The sequence below is a fragment of the Acartia tonsa genome, chromosome 14 (genome assembly GCF_053477335.1).
Source record: "Acartia tonsa isolate MP-2025a chromosome 14, ASM5347733v1, whole genome shotgun sequence".
NCBI lineage: Eukaryota > Metazoa > Arthropoda > Copepoda > Calanoida > Acartiidae > Acartia > Acartia tonsa.
Window position 1 is genome coordinate 8,047,736 of NC_137273.1, and position 20,891 is coordinate 8,068,626.

The following is a 20,891-nucleotide window of genomic DNA, read 5'->3' on the forward strand; positions in this document are numbered from 1 at the left end:
TTTACCCCCTAAACTAAGGAAAAAAAGTATTCACAACTAGCTTTTGTTAATTTTATATATTTGTTTAATTTTGTATATAAATATTATATATATGACAGTTATCGTAGGGAATGTTTTAATTAATACGGTGGTAGATTTCCATGGTAAAATCCGTAATGTTTATGTGCTGTAATTAAAAAAGAGAACGTTTCAAATTTGTATTAACTTTTTGTAAATGAAATTTGTCTATATACTTGTTTACAATATAAGATATACCAATATGTGATCTTGCTGGACCCTATTATATTAAAATTCCCTACGTCAGTTTTTTGGACATTTATTCATGAAAATTTAATTACCAGTGATAATTTGTTTCTTTTCAAATTTAATATAGAATGTCCGACATGTCCATGTCAGCCACAGCAGCAGCCGACTTAGAGAGAGACGAACAGCACGAAGAACAGAAGCCGGAAACCACAAGTGGGTGAGTAATATTTTAATATGTATAAAACGAAGTAGAATGATGTCTGTCTGTCTGTCTGTCCGTCCGTCCGTCCCTAGCTATATTTTGGTAACCATTCATCGAATCGGATTCGACAATCCATCACAACATAATTACATAAATACATATTACATATTTTTTGGTAATTACTTCTTTGGGCAAAGGTCCGATTACCTGGGATATATAATATATATTTATATATTTCAGTGATAGCGAAAAAGAGAAGAACGAAATGAGTGTGTCTGAGCCTGAGCTGCCTGCTAAGCTGGCTGACCTGCCTGATACCCCTCCTAAATCGTCTGATACAGAAGATTTGAACCTAACTTTGGATTGCACTACGTAAGTTTATTTATTTTTGTTACCATTCTATTTCTGTTCGGAAGGTGGTAGTAGCCGGATTGAAAAGAGTAGGATAAACATTATTGTTATGGCGAATAATTATAGTTTCATTCAGGGGTGTACATTACGCACAAGATTTATTTTGTTCCCGTGGTACAAAATTTTGTATTTTTTTCCCACCTATTTTTATCTCACCAAGTAGGGACGGAAATGGAGAAATATTGAAAGAACTAAAATTTTTGGTCCTACCACACATATTTTAGTTATTTTCCCCCCACCACCTGAACAGGGGATCCCATATAGGATATACACCCCTGATATTTCAAATTAGCAGCTACGCTAAACCCTCTAATATGAAGTATATCTCTTAAAGTTTCTTTTGCCACTCCCTTCCCTTGCCGGTACCTATGAGAAGAACCCGATCTGTTCAGTGGTTATCGAGATCCTTCGGTACATAAACACGGACATCCTGTTACTTTAGTATTATTTTTTTTTATTTTTCAGGGACGACGATGGATGGGAGACAATGCAGAAAATAAAACAAGACCTTGGGGCAGCAAAGCAAAAAATTGCTTCTTTGGAAGAGGAGATCGCTTGTTTGGAAACACAAACAAAGTAAGAAATTTTTTTCACTTCTTTTTTTGGTATTTAATCCGGGCGACTGTGTTGTAAATGATTTTTCGGTACAGACAAATTCACCTTTATATATTACAAAACTAGCAAGTATGCCTCTAGGGGTAAGGTGGGAGGGGTAAATGTGGACCAAAAAAAAGTTTACTATTTAATTATAATATGATTGCTTAATTCAGGGAGCAATCCAAGAGATGTCCGGCGGCACAAAAGGATGACCAGAAGGTCGGACAAGCCTCTGTTATGGAAGGAGAAGCAAAGTAAGATATCCTATTATATAAAGTAGTAAGCGTTTTTTGTCTGTCCCGAAGGATAACCGCTAAACCGATATTGTTCTCCTTTAAAGTGAAGCTTCTTATAGGTCCTGGAAAGGTTTTAAACTATTTTTGTGCAGGGTGTCTTCACCCCCTCCCCCAAAAAATATTTTTACTCTTCTGAAACTGAAATTGAAAATGGGAAGATGTTGATTTTTCCCCTTCCAACCTTAAGTGCCCCTAGAGGTTTCTAGGGGCGTAGCCACTAGTTTCTTTTAATAATCTTTTTTCATACTTTATCCGGGCGACTGTGTTGTAAATGATTTTTCGGTACAGACAAATTCACCTTTATATATTACAAAACTAGCAAGTATGCCTCTAGGGGTAAGGTGGGAGTGGTAAATGTGGACCATAAAAAGTTTACTATTTAATAATAATATGATTGCTTAATTCAGGGAGCAATCCGAGAAATGTCCGGCGGCACAAAAGGATGACCAGAAGGTCGGACAAGCCTCTGTTATGGAAGGAGAAGCAAAGTAAGATATCCTATTATATAAAGTAGTAAGCGTTTTTTGTCTGTCCCGAAGGATAACCGCTAAACCGATATTGTTCTCCTTTAAAGTGAAGCTTCTTATAGGTCCTGGAAAGGTTTTAAACTATTTTTGTGCAGGGTGTCTTCACCCCCTCCCCCAAAAAATATTTTTACTCTTCTGAAACTGAAATTGAAAATGGGAAGATGTTGATTTTTCCCCTTCCAACCTTAAGTGCCCCTAGAGGTTTCTAGGGGCGTAGCCACTAGTTTCTTTTAATAATCTTTTTTCATACTTTATCCGGGCGACTGTGTTGTAAATGATTTTTCGGTACAGACAAATTCACCTTTATATATTACAAAACTAGCAAGTATGCCTCTAGGGGTAAGGTGGGAGTGGTAAATGTGGACCATAAAAAGTTTACTATTTAATAATAATATGATTGCTTAATTCAGGGAGCAATCCGAGAAATGTCCGGCGGCACAAAAGGATGACCAGAAGGTCGGACAAGCCTCTGTTATGGAAGGAGAAGCAAAGTAAGATATCCTATTATATAAAGTAGTAAGCGTTTTTTGTCTGTCCCGAAGGATAACCGCTAAACCGATATTGTTCTCCTTTAAAGTGAAGCTTCTTATAGGTCCTGGAAAGGTTTTAAACTATTTTTGTGCAGGGTGTCTTCACCCCCTCCCCCAAAAAATATTTTTACTCTTCTGAAACTGAAATTGAAAATGGGAAGATGTTGATTTTTCCCCTTCCAACCTTAAGTGCCCCTAGAGGTTTCTAGGGGCGTAGCCACTAGTTTCTTTTAATAATCTTTTTTCATACTTTATCCGGGCGACTGTGTTGTAAATGATTTTTCGGTACAGACAAATTCACCTTTATATATTACAAAACTAGCAAGTATGCCTCTAGGGGTAAGGTGGGAGGGGTAAATGTGGACCATAAAAAGTTTACTATTTAATAATAATATGATTGCTTAATTCAGGGAGCAATCCGAGAAATGTCCGGCGGCACAAAAGGATGACCAGAAGGTCGGACAAGCCTCTGTTATGGAAGGAGAAGCAAAGTAAGATATCCTATTATATAAAGTAGTAAGCGTTTTTTGTCTGTCCCGAAGGATAACCGCTAAACCGATATTGTTCTCCTTTAAAGTGAAGCTTCTTATAGGTCCTGGAAAGGTTTTAAACTATTTTTGTGCAGGGTGTCTTCACCCCCTCCCCCAAAAAATATTTTTACTCTTCTGAAACTGAAATTGAAAATGGGAAGATGTTGATTTTTCCCCTTCCAACCTTAAGTGCCCCTAGAGGTTTCTAGGGGCGTAGCCACTAGTTTCTTTTAATAATCTTTTTTCATACTTTATCCGGGCGACTGTGTTGTAAATGATTTTTCGGTACAGACAAATTCACCTTTATATATTACAAAACTAGCAAGTATGCCTCTAGGGGTAAGGTGGGAGTGGTAAATGTGGACCATAAAAAGTTTACTATTTAATAATAATATGATTGCTTAATTCAGGGAGCAATCCGAGAAATGTCCGGCGGCACAAAAGGATGACCAGAAGGTCGGACAAGCCTCTGTTATGGAAGGAGAAGCAAAGTAAGATATCCTATTATATAAAGTAGTAAGCGTTTTTTGTCTGTCCCGAAGGATAACCGCTAAACCGATATTGTTCTCCTTTAAAGTGAAGCTTCTTATAGGTCCTGGAAAGGTTTTAAACTATTTTTGTGCAGGGTGTCTTCACCCCCTCCCCCAAAAAATATTTTTACTCTTCTGAAACTGAAATTGAAAATGGGAAGATGTTGATTTTTCCCCTTCCAACCTTAAGTGCCCCTAGAGGTTTCTAGGGGCGTAGCCACTAGTTTCTTTTAATAATCTTTTTTCATACTTTATCCGGGCGACTGTGTTGTAAATGATTTTTCGGTACAGACAAATTCACCTTTATATATTACAAAACTAGCAAGTATGCCTCTAGGGGTAAGGTGGGAGTGGTAAATGTGGACCATAAAAAGTTTACTATTTAATAATAATATGATTGCTTAATTCAGGGAGCAATCCGAGAAATGTCCTGCGGCACAAAAGGATGACCAGAAGGTCGGACAAGCCTCTGTTATGGAAGGAGAAGCAAAGTAAGATATCCTATTATATAAAGTAGTAAGCGTTTTTTGTCTGTCCCGAAGGATAACCGCTAAACCGATATTGTTCTCCTTTAAAGTGAAGCTTCTTATAGGTCCTGGAAAGGTTTTAAACTATTTTTGTGCAGGGTGTCTTCACCCCCTCCCCCAAAAAATATTTTTACTCTTCTGAAACTGAAATTGAAAATGGGAAGATGTTGATTTTTCCCCTTCCAACCTTAAGTGCCCCTAGAGGTTTCTAGGGGCGTAGCCACTAGTTTCTTTTAATAATCTTTTTTCATACTTTATCCGGGCGACTGTGTTGTAAATGATTTTTCGGTACAGACAAATTCACCTTTATATATTACAAAACTAGCAAGTATGCCTCTAGGGGTAAGGTGGGAGTGGTAAATGTGGACCATAAAAAGTTTACTATTTAATAATAATATGATTGCTTAATTCAGGGAGCAATCCGAGAAATGTCCGGCGGCACAAAAGGATGACCAGAAGGTCGGACAAGCCTCTGTTATGGAAGGAGAAGCAAAGTAAGATATCCTATTATATAAAGTAGTAAGCGTTTTTTGTCTGTCCCGAAGGATAACCGCTAAACCGATATTGTTCTCCTTTAAAGTGAAGCTTCTTATAGGTCCTGGAAAGGTTTTAAACTATTTTTGTGCAGGGTGTCTTCACCCCCTCCCCCAAAAAATATTTTTACTCTTCTGAAACTGAAATTGAAAATGGGAAGATGTTGATTTTTCCCCTTCCAACCTTAAGTGCCCCTAGAGGTTTCTAGGGGCGTAGCCACTAGTTTCTTTTAATAATCTTTTTTCATACTTTATCCGGGCGACTGTGTTGTAAATGATTTTTCGGTACAGACAAATTCACCTTTATATATTACAAAACTAGCAAGTATGCCTCTAGGGGTAAGGTGGGAGTGGTAAATGTGGACCATAAAAAGTTTACTATTTAATAATAATATGATTGCTTAATTCAGGGAGCAATCCGAGAAATGTCCGGCGGCACAAAAGGATGACCAGAAGGTCGGACAAGCCTCTGTTATGGAAGGAGAAGCAAAGTAAGATATTTCTTTTAATATTATTTTTTCATACTTTATCCGGGCGACAGTGTTGTAAATGATTTTTCTGTAAAGACAAATTCAACGTGTTCCTTTATTTATTAAAAGCGAGTACTAGCAAGTACGCCTCTAGCTGGGTAAGGTGGAAGGGGTAAATGTGGAACCAAAAAGTTAACTACTTAATTTAAATAGATTATTATATATATATTGTTTAATTCAGGAACAAAACAGCTGCAGCTGGCTCTCCAGAAAATTCGGATGAGAACGAGGTTAAGGAAGTCACTGTTATGGAAACACCAGCAAAGTAAGATTTTTTAAAAATTGTTTTTACTACTTTATCCTGGCGACTGTGTTGTAAATGATTTTTCTGTACGCTAAACCCTCTAATATGAAGTATATCCTTAAAGTTTCTTTTGCCACTCCCTTCCCTTGCCGGTACCTATGAGAAGAACCCGATCGGTTCAGCGGTTAACAAGATCCTTCGCTACATACAAACAAAAATCGTTTTACTTTGTAGTATAGATTGTTTAATTTCAGGATGGAAGACAAACCGGATTTTGATATAATTTATGAGAACATAAAGAATCCAGGACCAAAAAGCCCAGGTATAGTACAATATTTATACTAGCGACTGTGCCCAAAGCATATAGTGAAACATTTCTGTACTAGGCACTAAGAAAATGCCGTAATACATTGTATTATTACACTAGGTTAGGTTAGGTTAGGTTAGGTTAGGTTAGGTTAGGTTAGGTTAGAATAGGCTAGGCTAGGCTAGGCTAGGCTAGGCTAGGCTAGGCTAGGCTAGGCTAGGCTAGGCTAGGCTAGGCTAGGCTAAAACTAGAAATATTACTCTTTCTATTAATACACTAGGTTAGGTTAGGCTAGAAAAAAAAACTATTGTAAAATTGAAGTATTTTTTTGTACAAAAAAATAATTTTAAAAAATATTTTAATTTCAGTGTATCGGGTGTCAGATGATGAGCAGGAGATGTTTGAACCACCCCCTCCTACAATCCCGCCAGCATCAAAACTGAGTAGGCGCAAAAGAACTGCAACACCGGGGAAAATCAAGACCTGCGCCCATGGACGCAGTCCCCGAAGCGAGCTGCCAACAAACACAAGACTCATCGAATGCACCTATTTGTGTGCAGACTGCCGCGTCTTCTTTCACAAGAGGCAAAAGGAAAGAAAAGAAGGACAAAAGTAAGCTGATGTATAATAGTCCTTCCAGTCAGATCATATATAAACTATTTGTGATAAAAAAGTGATATATATCAAGATATCTTGAGTCAAAAATATGTTTAACCACCTTTAATTTGTACGTACATTAATCTATATGACAGTTTTGACAGTTTTGTTCTGACGATGAGAATATTCATATAATATTATATTTGAAACCGCTATTCCTATATAGCAAATTTTTGAAAATTTTATAATGGAAAGTAACTTCGTAATATATTTTTCTTGTGTATAAAAATGTTCTAGTATAAAGTACAATTAGAATCCAGATCTCAGCAATTAAAACCTATGTATATTTGTGTTAATTTCTCAGCTTAAACCGATTAAACATGCAGTTATATTATCTGAATAAAACTATGTAATATTTGGTCATTTAAACCACGTCTAGAATTATAGACTAATTAAGAAAATTTCTGTGAATATATACCTATATAGTATCGCGCTATCGTACCTATGTAAATCATTATGTAAAAAAATATGTTTAAGTGTTTCAATCAATAAAGATAATAATGAAAACAATTTTTTTTTTATTTTTGCGATTTGTGTACAAGCGATGTTTTTCTATAATTAAGGTCGTTTTTTACCACTTTCTCGTGATTTTTACCACCCGTTTTTACCACAATTTTTGGTAAATTTTTACCATATTTACCCTATTTCTGGTAAAATTTTACCAATTTAGGGCAAAAATATTACCAGGTGTTGAACAGTTTTACCACTTTTTCGGTAAAATCTTACAGAAATTTGCGGTAAATTTTACCAAAAAAGTGGTAAAAATTGGTCAAAATCTGGTATAAATTTGCGTCCTAAAATGGTAATATTTTACCGGAAATCTGGTAAAATTTTACCGATAATTGTGGTAAAAATCGCTGGTAAAAAGCGTCACAGAGTACCACAAAAAGTGTTTTTACCACGGTTACGGTAAAATTTTACCACCTTTTAAATCGTATAGGCTGGTAAAATTTTACCATAAAAGTGGTAAAAACTAGGTTTTTTTATGGTATTAATTCCGTCCTGGGTGGGGGGGGGGGATAAAGGGGTGATTACCCCCCCTTCCCACCCAAATGAATTGGGGCATCTACGAATTTTTACCCCCCCCCCCCAAAAAAAAAAAAAGCTTGCACGAGTCCCTTGGCCTTTCGTTCCTAACCTTGTAGTAAAGCTTTAACTTAAGTGAAGAATTTAATCTTGGGATTCAGAGATTTACTATAAATAAAAATACATAAATTAAATTACAATATGATACAGTATTGAATAAAATTACAATATTACATTAACATTACAATACTCATATAATTTGGCAATTCTATATTTATACTTATTAATTTATCTAGATTAATGAAAAATTAATCTAAATTTTGTATCGCATATTATCATGCTTCAGCTTCGTGCCTCTTGATACACTGAAAATAGAAGATTAGAGTTACAGCCGTTCTAAGTAAAAATAGGACCCAAAAACAAAGCTTTTTTAATATAGGGGTTAGGGAATCACAATATGATTTTGACTTTTTTTAAGAATTTTTTTTTATCAAACAAGGTAGCCCTCTAGTTAAATAGAGGATGGGATAGCATTAAGGGGGGAGGCGTTTCAGCCCCCTCCCCTTGCAAATGAAGGTCCGTAAGGGGGCTAGATGGAGAATTTTTATCATTTTTACTGAGGCTAAATCTACCGGCTAGGTTGAGCGACACATCAACAAAATATATAAAACCCTACTAGATGACAGCGAGACAGACAGATAAACAAACATAATTCCATTCTATTCTAAGTAAAAATATTAAAAATATCATGTTTACCTCTAAAACGTCATTAACATCATCTTTGCTTCCCAGGAAGATTGGAGACCTCTGGTGAAGGCTTGTTGGAACTAAAATAAACATTTAAAATTTAAATCAACTTTGAAATCAGAGAAGTAGGCAGGGACGTCCAAGCTTTTTTATTTGGGGGGGGGGGGTAATCACCCCTTGACCCCCCCCCCCTCCTTGGACGTCTATGGAAGTAGGTATACCCTATAAATAGCATAAAAGCAGAAGCTCTTCTTGAACATGTGAACATTAACAATTCGTTATATTTTTAACAACTAGCGGAAGCTCCCCTTAGAAGCCTCTAGTAGTACTTCAGGTTGGAGGGGGAACAGTCAACACCCTCCCCCCACTAATTTTCAATTTGAGTTTTAAAAGAAAAAGTAAAATTGGTGGTGATACCCTACCCAAAAATATTTAAAAACCTTCCCATGACCTATATGAATCTTCACTAAATAGGAGAACCACAACAGTTCAGCGTTTATAAAACTTACTAATTTATTTATTAATTTAAGAGGATGACTCAATGATCAATATGGTATAACTTAAAGAATGTAGATATGGCTGTCAATATATTTGCTCGTATAACTGTCTATAGTATAGCGGGACAGATTGGCTTATGGAGTAGCTTTGCTTAACTAAATAATAATGTACTTGTTAATATTATGCTAATTTAAAATGTAATTATTTATTTTTGTATTCTGACCATTCCTTCCCATACATAAAAGGAAGTAAATTAGTAATCTAGTAACATTCTGTTTAACCCAACCTAATCTATAAATATTTAATTCAGTATTGAGTTATTTGGGTTGCAGCTAAGCTTCTTTACAATTTAGACATTTGTAAATACTTGCCTCGTGTCCGCCACTCACGCCCTACACGTCTTTACAAATAATACATATCATGTGCAAGTTCATGTGACAAATATAGACACGACGAACGTGGATAACTTGCAGATAAGCTATGCCAAAAAAAATACTTACCTATATCTAGAATAGGAATCTTCCCAGTAGAGGCCAAGCCACCAGCCTAGAAATGAGAGAATAAGTATTTCTTGCATCGTATTATAAACAGCCTTCCGCGGATATAAAATGTAAAATATTAAGATTAAAACCAGTTTTATTATCCCTGAGATGCTTATCTATTTATCTATTTTAATAAATATCTAGCTATCTAACTAACTAGCTATCTCTCTATCTACCTGTTCCATGATGAAAGCCATAGGCATACACTCATACAGAATTCTCAACTTTCCATAAACAGCATCAGCTAAAATATATAGGGATAATTGATGCTTTCCAACAAGTGCAAGAACAAAACCAAACTCCCTTACTTTAGGAAAAATATGAAATATTTGTTTTGAATAGCTGAAACATATTCGGACTAAAGGCTTCATAAAAATAAAGCAGCCTAAAACCATTTCAGGACCTATAAGAAGCTTCACTGTAAAGAATATTTATAACGGTTCTGCAGTTATTTAGATCCTTGCTGCAGACATAAAAAACTTACTACTTAAATAATCATGTCCACATAAAGAGGAAAAACTGGTACTAGGACAAACACAGGAGTCCCAAACGCAGGAGTGGACATTTAACCTAAACTAACCTATTTTAGACCATCTTTTAGGTTTTTATAATGTCTAACCCCTGCGGGGGGCTTATTTGTACATTCATATCTTTACCTGACCTAATCTGTATGGAAATACTTCATCATATTAATATTCTAACACTCTTGCGTTTGTCCACGTCTGCGTTTGGAACTCCTGCGTTTGTCCTGGAACCAAAAAACTTACTTGTAGAAGGATACATGAATATTCCTCCATATTTTAGGGTTCTGTGCACATCAGCTACCATACTTCCAATATATCTAGATATATATTACATAGATAGATAGATAGATGGACAGTTAGACAAGAACATATATAGATATATTATAGATAAGTAAAAAAGATATTTTATTCTAATGATCTGAATTAATGAGGCTAGGGACTCAGCAAAGGTAAATGATTTAAAACATGATCAAGAAAGTTGAAAATAGATTGCTGTCATTAAAAAAAGTCTTCGATAAATGATTAAACAGAGAAAAAATAATTAAATTGATTATAATTTTCACTATCAGAGATAGATAATTAGATAGACAGATAGACAGGTGTTTACCTGGAACCATAAGGTTTTCCTTGTTTCTTGCTCTTTACATATTCTTGTACTGCAGGCTCCCATTTAGCTTCATATCCCTCGTTGATGGAGTAAATCTTCCCGCGGGGTTTCACCTAAATACAATGATGGTACAGGTATTTGTTCTTTTATACAAAGTGCCTGTAGTTACTTATCGCATTATAGAATAGACAGCTTTCCGCGGATATTAACATGGAAAATTATAAGATTAAAACTAGTTTTGTTAGTCCCGAGGGGCCAAGAGCCCAGGCTATAAAACTGGTATTGATTTTATGATTTTTATTTTAGTATTAGTGGGATATTGTCTGTAATTCGATGCTATACATGACCTTTTAGCTTGGCTGAAAGCCGGTTCTAATCCAGCATATATCAATCAGTTTCGAAGCCATAATGGAAAATAATTTGGAGATATTTAGGCAGGGAAATTTTGATGTAAAATTATAAAAGGGTCTCTTAAATAATCACATTTCCATACTTCCAAACTATCTAGACACCCTACCTCTGCTATATATAAAAGGATAATTTACATAAAGGTTTCGTGACTTTCTGTTTCAATATTAAATACCTTCATATCAGGGTCTGTCAGGACGAATTCTCCAATGGAAGGGTCGAGCATAAAACCATTGACCCCATGGCCGGCGGAAATAACCATCATAGTTGCGCTACCATACAGCGCATAACCAGCTGCCACGATCTGCCTAGGAGAAGTTAAAATAAAGTAACAGAATCTTTGTTTGTCTATCTGTCTGTACTGAAGGATCTAACTAACCGATGCACCAATATGGTTCTCTTTTACAAGGTAGCTTCTCATAGGTCTTGGCAAGATTTATAACTATTTCAGTGGAATGTACCAACTACCCTCCCAAGCGAAATCGCCACTTTATAAAATTATACCCCCTCCTAAAAAATCTAAAATGAAAAAATGGGTTATCCAATTCAACTTCCCTTTTCTCGACTGCCCCTAGAGGCCTCTAGAGGCGTAGCCGCTAGTGTGTGTATAGACATTATGAAAGATGAGTAAAATTTTAGACTACACAGTAAAAAATATCAAAGAATCTAGTTCAAAACCCAGAGACCTTCTTTTCTTGTGCATTATCAACAAACAGCAGAATTACACGAATGAATTATAGAGTAGCTTACTTGCTGAAATTTTTGATTCTTTTTTATAATCAAATATGGTTAACCATATAGTAACATTTTAACAATATAATTATAATTACTAAAACAACTATAAGGAAGATTTTGGTAAATATTTTGTATTAAATCAAGCGGAAAGATTCCAAATTGTTGTTGCATCTAAAATATTTACAATCATTTTCAAGCAAAGCTTTTCTATTTGTATTCTTTGCCAGTCAGTAATGGAAATTCTTATACTAAAGTAACAGTATGTCTGTCTGTGTGTTTGTATGTTTGTACCGAAAAATCACGCTAACTTCTGAACCAATCGGCTTCTCCCTTACAGGGTAGCTTCTCATAGGTCCCGGCAAGGTTTATAACTATTTTAAGGGAGGGTACCACCACTACAAAAAATAACTAACCAATTATGTAGTAAGATTGTTCCTACCCAACATTATGTTACTATTAGCACAATTAATGGATTAATCATCAAAACTTTTTATTCCTTATTTATTTACATTTTATGTATTCTTTACCAGGTATAAGGTGTAATCAACAAGTAAATAAATTGTAAATAATATTTAGGGGGCAAATGGAGAGGTCGTTAATTTTACGATATGTTTCCCCCCAACGACAGCTAAAACCCACATTTAGGTTTCGTGATTTTTTTCGAATTAATTTCGTTATAGGTATAAGCTGATTCTTCACTGTACCTGCCAGATTGAAGCGCATCCCCAGGAGCAACAGGTTCGTCATCATCCGGTTTCTTGAAGATAGCAAAAATTGATCCTGAAAAAAAGGTCATAAAAAATACAAGGTATTTCTTTTAAAAATACACCTTTTTGGACGATGCTCAGTTTTAACATGAAATATCGCTATACTATTTCTCGTATTCATTCGAATCCGGTGGATAGGAAACGGTTCTCATCCATACGAAAAAAATATATCTAACATCGTATTATATCCAGCTTTCTTCGGCAACTCGGGGCTAAAAAAACTGGTTTTAATCTTATAATTGAACATTCTATATCCGCGGAAAGCTGTTTATAATACGATGCGGGAAATAACTATTAACTTTAAAAAAAAACAATGACGTCAAAAAATATTCTGTTTCTTTTATACTCAAATACTTCTGTATTCTTACTATTTGAAATGGGAAATTATGGAAAGATATTATAGAAAACCACCCAACTTACCATAATACAGACAAACAGACCGACGTACAGATGGAACCAAGTAATATAGTAGCTGTGCCACCTACCTATGGAAACTAGACAGTCAATATTAGAGCTGCCATCCAAGGGATCAAAAGTAACAATATATTTCCCCTGTCTCTCTGTCTCCACTTGGATTTCATGCTCGTTTTCCTAAATAGAAATTTGATAAAATTATTATTTCTCTATTTCTTGAATCATGTAAATCAACTTTATACCTTTCCATCTTTTAATGAATATGTTAATACATTTATCTATTTATCTATCGCTTCATATATCATTACACTATCATAACATCTTTCAATCAATCCAGTGATTTTTCATCAATTCATCTTTTATAAATTCATAAATACATCTTTTAATTAATCTATTTATTAATCTATTGTTCATTTAATCTATCATTCTATCAATCAATACATCTGCCAATCTATGTATTGGTCGAAATATTGATCTATATATCAATACGTAAATATATCTAGCGATTCGTCTATCAACTATTTTTTTAATTCAGATATCTTTCAGTAAATTTATTGATAAATATTTTTGATCACTATTTATGAATTCATAATGAATATAGTGATTCATATGTCAATCCCTCTTATAATCTATCTATTGATCGACCTTTGATCCAACTACAAAATTATCTATTCAATCATATATCAGCCTAACCATCAATTTATCTATTGATGAACCTACCTCACTAACAAGGAGACATGTAGCATATGAAGATCTACACATGTTTATGAACAGTTCATTGGCTAGGATGTCCAATTTCTTCACTTCTTCACCCTAAAAGGATGTATGAATTTAAAAAAAAATTTAGAAAGAAGAATTTTCAAAAAGAAAGAAAATAAAAGGGGAAAGCATGGAGAGAGTAAATGAGTATGGAATTACATGCTACAATGCTGACTACCAGACCAAAAGCAGCAAAAAGTTTTTCACCTGAACATTAGTATTGCCAGCAATTCCAAATAGGTTGGAGATTCCAGCTTTTCTGACGGCGGCTGAAACAGCTTTAACGGCTGTCTGCAGGCTGCTCAGCAGCTGCGAGAAATCGCCTGAAATAGACATTAAATGAAATATCAGATAAAATTGTTTTGTATAAAACATTATTTTTTTCCTTTCATTTATTTATCAAGAATTTATCAAGAAAGCAATCTATAAATCATTTAATCCATCAATCTGTCAATCTACCCATTAATCATCTAATATATATGTCAATTAATCCATCAATAAATCTATCAATACAAATTTTCAATCATTTACCCTTTGTTTCTTTCTTTCTATCTAACTTCCCCTGTATACTTTAAGAGTTAGTATTCTTTTACTACTTTTCTGTCCAAATATCTAATAACTTATTTCTTTATCTTTTAATCAATCTATTTATCTATTTACCAGAAGAGTTTGGGGCATATTTTTTCTGTTCCGCCAAAATCCATCTAGTTAGAGTCATACAATTTGTATCTATAGGCTCTTGTGACATTTTTACTCTGAAAAGTTAAATTTGTGCTTGCTCTCCAAGTATATATGCCTAGCAAGCATAAAAACTACCACCCCCCTTTCTTTTATCCTCTGCCTCTTTGGCAAGGCTATCCTATACTCAACTTAACTTAACCTTATCTGACCTAAAGTAAAAAAAAAAAAAAAACTATTACCCCCCACCCCATAATTCCTCTTACTCTAAATATCAATATCACCCAGCTGCTTTGGCAGAATTTTAATGTTTTCATTTATGAAGCGAAATGAAATAAATTTGACGCTTTGGATCAATTTATGCTTGTTTGACCAAATTCTATCTTACCAAACATGAAAATCTGGTTTAAAAATAAGGAAGTTTTAAAATTTAAGAAAAAAAGTAGTTTACCCCAATTGGTAAAAACAGACAAAAAGTTGAAATATTTGCAAACAAGTCTAATATTGTTAACTATATGCTTGTGCAATGCTAGAATTTAACAAAAATTTAATGATACAAAATAGTCTAAACCCTGATCTTTAAGGGTTTATAGCAGTTTAGCTGGTTACACAGTAAAAACAACTTTTAATGCAAGTTAGCTTGCAGTCAAATAATGAAATGCATTTTTGATGGGGAAGCTACTATATATAACTCAACTGTCTGTGACTTTAATCTTTTATTTTTATTCTTCTCAGCTGTTTTATAGTAATCCTATTATGAAGAAGTAGGTTTTTTTGTTTGTTTGAAGATTTCAAAAACTTTTAAATTGATTGAGTTCTCATTATTACAAAAGCTTCGCTTGGGTCCTCGGATATTTTCAGTCTATTTCATTTTAATATTCAAGCTTTGAGATGTTTTTAGGCTAGTTTTCTATCCCATTCATCCCCTTAAATACGGAGCCCCTAGATGCTAAGGGTGCAGCTGCTACTTATATCAATGTGAAAATATATATATATTTATTAACCTTTGATGAAATCTTTTGTTAAATGTAAAAAAGCAGACTTAATTAAACATTGGCTTATCACAAAACCTTGTAAGATTTATAATGAAAAATCTAGGAATCGATCTAGCAACTCAACCAATAAGTAAATGTTAATGAAACATTGTGAGGATATTTAAATTGTGAACTTGTTTAATTCCAAAAAATATCAGCCGTCTATCTCGACTAAAGAAAATCATAAAAACTTAAAAATCTAGAAATCGAACTAGAAATCAAACCAATATGCAAATCTCAATAAAACTTGATAAAAGTATGCAGAATATTAAAGTATTCAATCCCTGAAAGTTTTAGCAGTCCATATTGAAAAGGAGTTGAGAAAATCATGAAATTTTAAGAATGTAGGAATCGATTAGCACCCCAACTAATTGACGTATCTAAATGAAACTTAGTGAAAATATGAAGAATGTTAACATATTTATTCTCTGAAAATTTCAGTCCTCTATCTCTTATAGGAGCGCCGAGAAAATTATGTTTTTCCCTTTCTGTTTCTAACAGACGGACAGTCGAACGGACATTTCGAATTATAGAGTAGCTTCGCTTCTGAAAATATTTACATAATATTAATATTAAGAAAAGTATAAATCATTTTGTTTCTATTTGTTAATCTTTCACTTTTATTCTTATCATTAAATCTTACTAACACTTTTAATTCTATTTAATTTTTTTTACATAGATAAATAGGACAATAGACAATATACTAATCTTCTTTCTTTGCTTGGAGGGAGGTATTTTACTCCCATCTGAATGCTTCATATTAAAATGAATAATGCATAAGTCAATGGCAGAAAATTGATCTTCTGTTTAATTTTTTAGTAGAAAAGTTAACCTACTAGGTTTGTTCAATAAATCTTAGATTCCCTCCAACTGTCTGTATGTCTGTGAGGATCTACATTAAGAGATATAAGGGGGGGGGGGTAATGGGCCATTTGGAACCCCCAAAATTTTTTGAACAATACCCCCCCCAAAAAAAAATTACCCCTACCTTGGGGGTGCTGTAGGCACCCCCAACGATTTTGTTGGGGGTATTTACCCCCCCAAACCCTTTTGGGGGGGGGTAATTACCCCCCCCCCAAAATAAATGTTCTTTAAAAAAATTTTTTTTGGGGGGGTATTTAACCCCCCCAAATTGAATGTTCTTTAAAAAAAATTTACTGAAAATTTTTTTTTTGGGGGGGGGGGGATCTATGATGTAATTGTAAAGCACTGAAGATTCCATAAAATAGATACCTAACTAAATTAAATATTTCATTAAATAATGAAAAAGAATTTCTATAGGCGATTTCTTTTGGGAGGATGTCAGAGTGTCTCAAAACTAGTTATAAAACTTACCAGGACCTATAAGACGTTTCACTTTAAAGTATAATCATATTGGTTCATTGGTTAGTGAGTTAATTATTGTATTTTTATGTTCTAAAGAATGAGATACTACTATATATTTGAATAGTAGTGGCGCCCTTAGCATCTAAGAACTCGTGTTTTCTAAAGGGTAAAAAGGGAGGAGAAAAATAGCCTAAAACCACTCAAAGGATTGACCTATAATAGTGTGGAACCATCATGGGATCTATGTGAAGCTTTCCTAAAAAGGAGAACTCAGTATTAAAAGTAATGAAATCTGAAGCTATAGTCAAATAAACCTTACTTACTACTTTAAATGTTATAGGATAGTACTTATTAACTTAATAGATTAGGTAGGTGCTTTTTTTACATAATTAAATTACCCCCCCCAAAAATTTTACCCCCGGGGTAAATTAGTTTGGGGGGGGGGTAATTACCCCATCCAACAGATTTGGGAGAGTATTTACCCCCCCCAACAGACTTTAGGGGGGGTAATTACCCCCCCAATAAAATTATACCCCCGGGGTAAAAATTTTGGGGGGGGGGTAAAAAACTACCTGCGCTCTAATTGGTTGATGCAACATCCAATCAGAGCGCAGATTTTTTAAATCCACCAATCACAGATGCCAAAATTAATTAACTTAATTTGTATTTCCGCTTTTAGATAAAGAATTATACAAAAAACGAATTTTATAAAAAATCCTTAAAATTTGATGCAGATTTCAAATCTACTCCCTACATTACAATTCCGGAAAACTTATATCTCTTAATCTACATACTATGTCACGGCTGGTTTTTTATTAAATGAATAAGTTAGGGTACAATGTTTGGCACTTTCGATATAAGTAAATGATAATAACAAAGCCACAGAATACGATAATACCTTCAGAAAAATCGATAAAAATAGTTTTCATACTAAATTTAGGTTTTTTATATTTTTTTCTAAAATGTCATGACAGAAGATGCAAAATGTCGTCTTAGTTTTTTGAAAGGATTAATCTTCTCTGAAATCTAAATTATCAAAATATTTTTTTTGGTAAATGATTATACGATATATGTCAAACATTTTATCAGAAAGAAATATTTAAAATTGTGAAGTAGAAACCTGAATAATTTTTCTTGTGGAAATAGTTTTCTGCAAATGTTGATAAACATATGTCTGCTAGCATTAAGATGTTTGTACTGCCAATACACGTTGGGTTTTATTTAAAGAATTTCTTTAAAATGTTTTTTTTTTTACATTGTATACCAATAACGCAATATTTGCTATCAGAAAACCCCCGACTAAGACTCGCCTACGACCCGATCTTTTAGGATTGCTTTGTAATTTACATTTTTGAAAGTCTTTCAACAGTATACACAGCAAATTCTCTCTTTTTTAACTAACTTTCCGAATAATATACCTAAAGCATTTAAATTGACAAAGACTATGCTTATATTTTTACCATTCAAGTTTATTTAATATTCTAATAAATAGCGCAACCCTCCAAGTTTATGACTACTTTTCATGAACATATGATCTAAAGAATAAGCTCTGACGCAATGTCATATAAGGATATTATAATATTCATTAAAAAAATTGTTATTTTTGCATATATGTTACATTTTACAGTGTTTTGTGGCTCAAAAGAAAGACAATTAAAAATTATTTCATATTATATAGTTTAAATTACATAAGATAACCTAGAAATAGTAAAAAATTCCCTTTCTTTTTTTGTCGCAAAAGAGAATTCAACAAAGATTTTCATTAAAAATCACCTTAGTGTAAAAATTAAAAAGTTTTAACATGGTCACAAAAAGATTCAATTAGTTTATTAAATGTTTCATTTTCAGCAAATGACGATTAATCTCTATTACAAAGAATAAAGTGTAAAAAGATATTCTCGTTTTAATTTTAAGCAACTTAAAATGCATTTTAATACCTTTTAATGATTTATTTTTTAAAACATCATTTTATAAAATGTTATTGATTTTTAAAGTTATATATTAGAATGTTTTTAAATTTTGTTAACATTTTGTTTTAAATGTAGAAAATTGGTAATTCTAAACATTCAAAAAATGATTTTATTAAATTTTCATCACTTAAATTGCATGTTTGATGAAATTTTCAACTGATAATTCAAGAAAAATCGTTTAAGTTTTATTATATTTTACTTTGAAATGTTAAAAAAATATATTATTGTCAAAAATGTGGAAGTTATACTTTCCTTAAAAAAAGACCTAAAACATGCAAATTAACACGTGTAATGAGATTTTTTTTCTTTCAGGTTTAATTTAGGGTAATTATTGATATTTTTTGTAAAAAGGATTTTATATAAAAAGTTTTAAAACTCAAGTTATGTAGTGGTTCTAAAAAAGGTTGCGAATTTATGCAATTTTCTTGCAAAAAAAATTTTCTAGGATTTTAAAAATAGCAAAGGGTGTTATTAGACGTACTTACAGATACAATTGCTAAGTCATTTTGGCCAAACACTAAAATAAAGTTTTGACATCTGAGCGCCCAAGCGTGATATGTATGTCTGTAACGATATATTTACAATTATAACACTTGAAAATCACTTGGTAATGTCTAAAGTAAAATCGGAATGCAAGTTTTAAAACATCTTAGATTCCCTCCAACTGTCTGTATGTCTGTAAGTACCTACAAATTATGTCTATAACGCTGATTCAAACAATTCTACACTTGAAGATCACTTGGTAATGTCTAGAGTAAAACTGCCCTGAATTAACCAAGCCTCCAATATTATTATTTTGTATATTTCCGTGTGTATGTATTTCTGGTGTTTATGTATTACAAATAAAATATTAATATAGCAAATTTTTCAAAACTTGATTTATGGTGGTGCAGCTATTCTACAATATAGTAATTTAGGGGTTTCCCTCAAAGTGCCTGTTACGCATAGACCCCCTGCCCCCCCCCCCCCATTACTATTTAAGGAGGATTTTGTTTTTGTTTGTTATCGTTTTACTCTAGGCTAAGACCAAATTGTGTCAAAAATGATCCATGTGACGTCATAAAAATAAGCGACTATCCGTCTCTTTTTTAGGGGTTTTCTTTCCCACTTCTTCTTCATCTTCCTCCTTTTTATGACGTCACATGGATAATTTTTGATGCAATTTGGTCTTTGTCTAGGTTAGGTTATTGGTTGTATTGGGTACAGGGTTACGCCGCAGGGATAGGGCACCGCAGGTGTTGACTCTGAATTTTAAAGGGCTCCGCATGGGTTAGGTATAAAGAAAGAAAAATTTTCCCACCCCCTTAATTTAACTTATTTCAAAAATGATTTTATGAGTAAGGTTTATGATTATCCACTGACGGATTAGGGACGCAGCAAATAATAAATAAAAAATAATGATGAACTTTAGACAGAGCATATTATAATTTAATTTACTATTTAGTTTTTTAAAATCATTATTTGAACACATAAACCGAACCAGGAACATATGACTAAGCAAATGAATTATAAATAATTCCCCCTTACCCATTTGAATATCTTTAATTAGTTGTTTCGCCCCAGCTTCTAAGAGATGAAGGGAGGTGTCTTAAATAGCCTATAACCACCAAAAGACATTATTGCATTATTGAAGCTTCACTGAAAAGTAAGACACAGCTTTATTTTTATTTTAAGCTTCTGACTAAAAAAATTACGCCCCTAGAGGCATCTAGTGGCAATTTAAATGTTTGTTTTATTTTAAAAATAATACGTTACTTATCTATGTTGCGTTCAGGTCTCTATATGTTTTTGATTTTTTGTGATTTCTCTTGGGAGGGTGGTGGTACCCTCCCAAAAATAGTTACAAACCTTCACGGGACCTATGATAAGCTACGCTGTTAAAGAGAACCCGTTCGGTTCAGCAGCGGTAAGCGAGAACCTTCGGTACAGACAGACAGACAGACAAACAAACATCTTGTTACTTTATTGTAAGGATTTATTAATTATTGAAATTTAAATTTATGGAAGATTGTTTTATCTTTATATCCCTGAAACCATACCCTCATATTACTAAAAACAAGTTTTTCTAGTAATAAACGTATTTCTCTAGTTTTTCCTTTAAAAAAAAATAAAGAATATGGTACAAAAAAGATAAATATTAATTAGTCTTTCAAAATTAGAAAAAAGTTGTATTTTTAAAAGTTAAAATA

General features: G+C 33.3%; 3 protein-coding genes across 3 annotated transcripts; 2 read left to right on the forward strand and 1 right to left on the reverse strand.

Moving 5' to 3' along the window:
* The first annotated feature begins 226 nt into the window (after window positions 1–226).
* On the forward strand, window positions 227–1,845 carry LOC145306340 (uncharacterized). The gene is made up of 4 exons (XM_080148430.1): window positions 227–463; window positions 689–820; window positions 1,325–1,435; window positions 1,630–1,845. The coding sequence occupies exons 1-4, from the start codon at window positions 375–377 to the stop codon at window positions 1,712–1,714; spliced, it is 417 nt and encodes a 138-aa protein (XP_080004556.1). The 5' UTR covers window positions 227–374; the 3' UTR covers window positions 1,715–1,845.
* A 3,353-nt stretch (window positions 1,846–5,198) lies between these two features.
* Window positions 5,199–7,177, forward strand: LOC145306341 (uncharacterized). The gene is made up of 3 exons (XM_080148431.1): window positions 5,199–5,724; window positions 5,958–6,025; window positions 6,379–7,177. Exons 1-3 carry the CDS (start codon window positions 5,708–5,710, stop codon window positions 6,624–6,626), a joined length of 333 nt encoding a protein of 110 aa, XP_080004557.1. The 5' UTR covers window positions 5,199–5,707; the 3' UTR covers window positions 6,627–7,177.
* A 668-nt stretch (window positions 7,178–7,845) lies between these two features.
* LOC145306561 (fructose-1,6-bisphosphatase 1-like) lies at window positions 7,846–14,464 on the reverse strand. The gene is made up of 12 exons (XM_080148745.1): window positions 14,355–14,464; window positions 13,902–14,017; window positions 13,656–13,748; window positions 13,007–13,112; window positions 12,459–12,534; window positions 11,195–11,327; window positions 10,612–10,724; window positions 10,248–10,321; window positions 9,657–9,724; window positions 9,439–9,484; window positions 8,450–8,520; window positions 7,846–8,058 (listed from the first exon to the last, which is right to left on the reverse strand). Exons 1-12 carry the CDS (start codon window positions 14,440–14,442, stop codon window positions 8,029–8,031), a joined length of 1,014 nt encoding a protein of 337 aa, XP_080004871.1. The 5' UTR covers window positions 14,443–14,464; the 3' UTR covers window positions 7,846–8,028.
* Window positions 14,465–20,891: the final 6,427 nt, after the last annotated feature.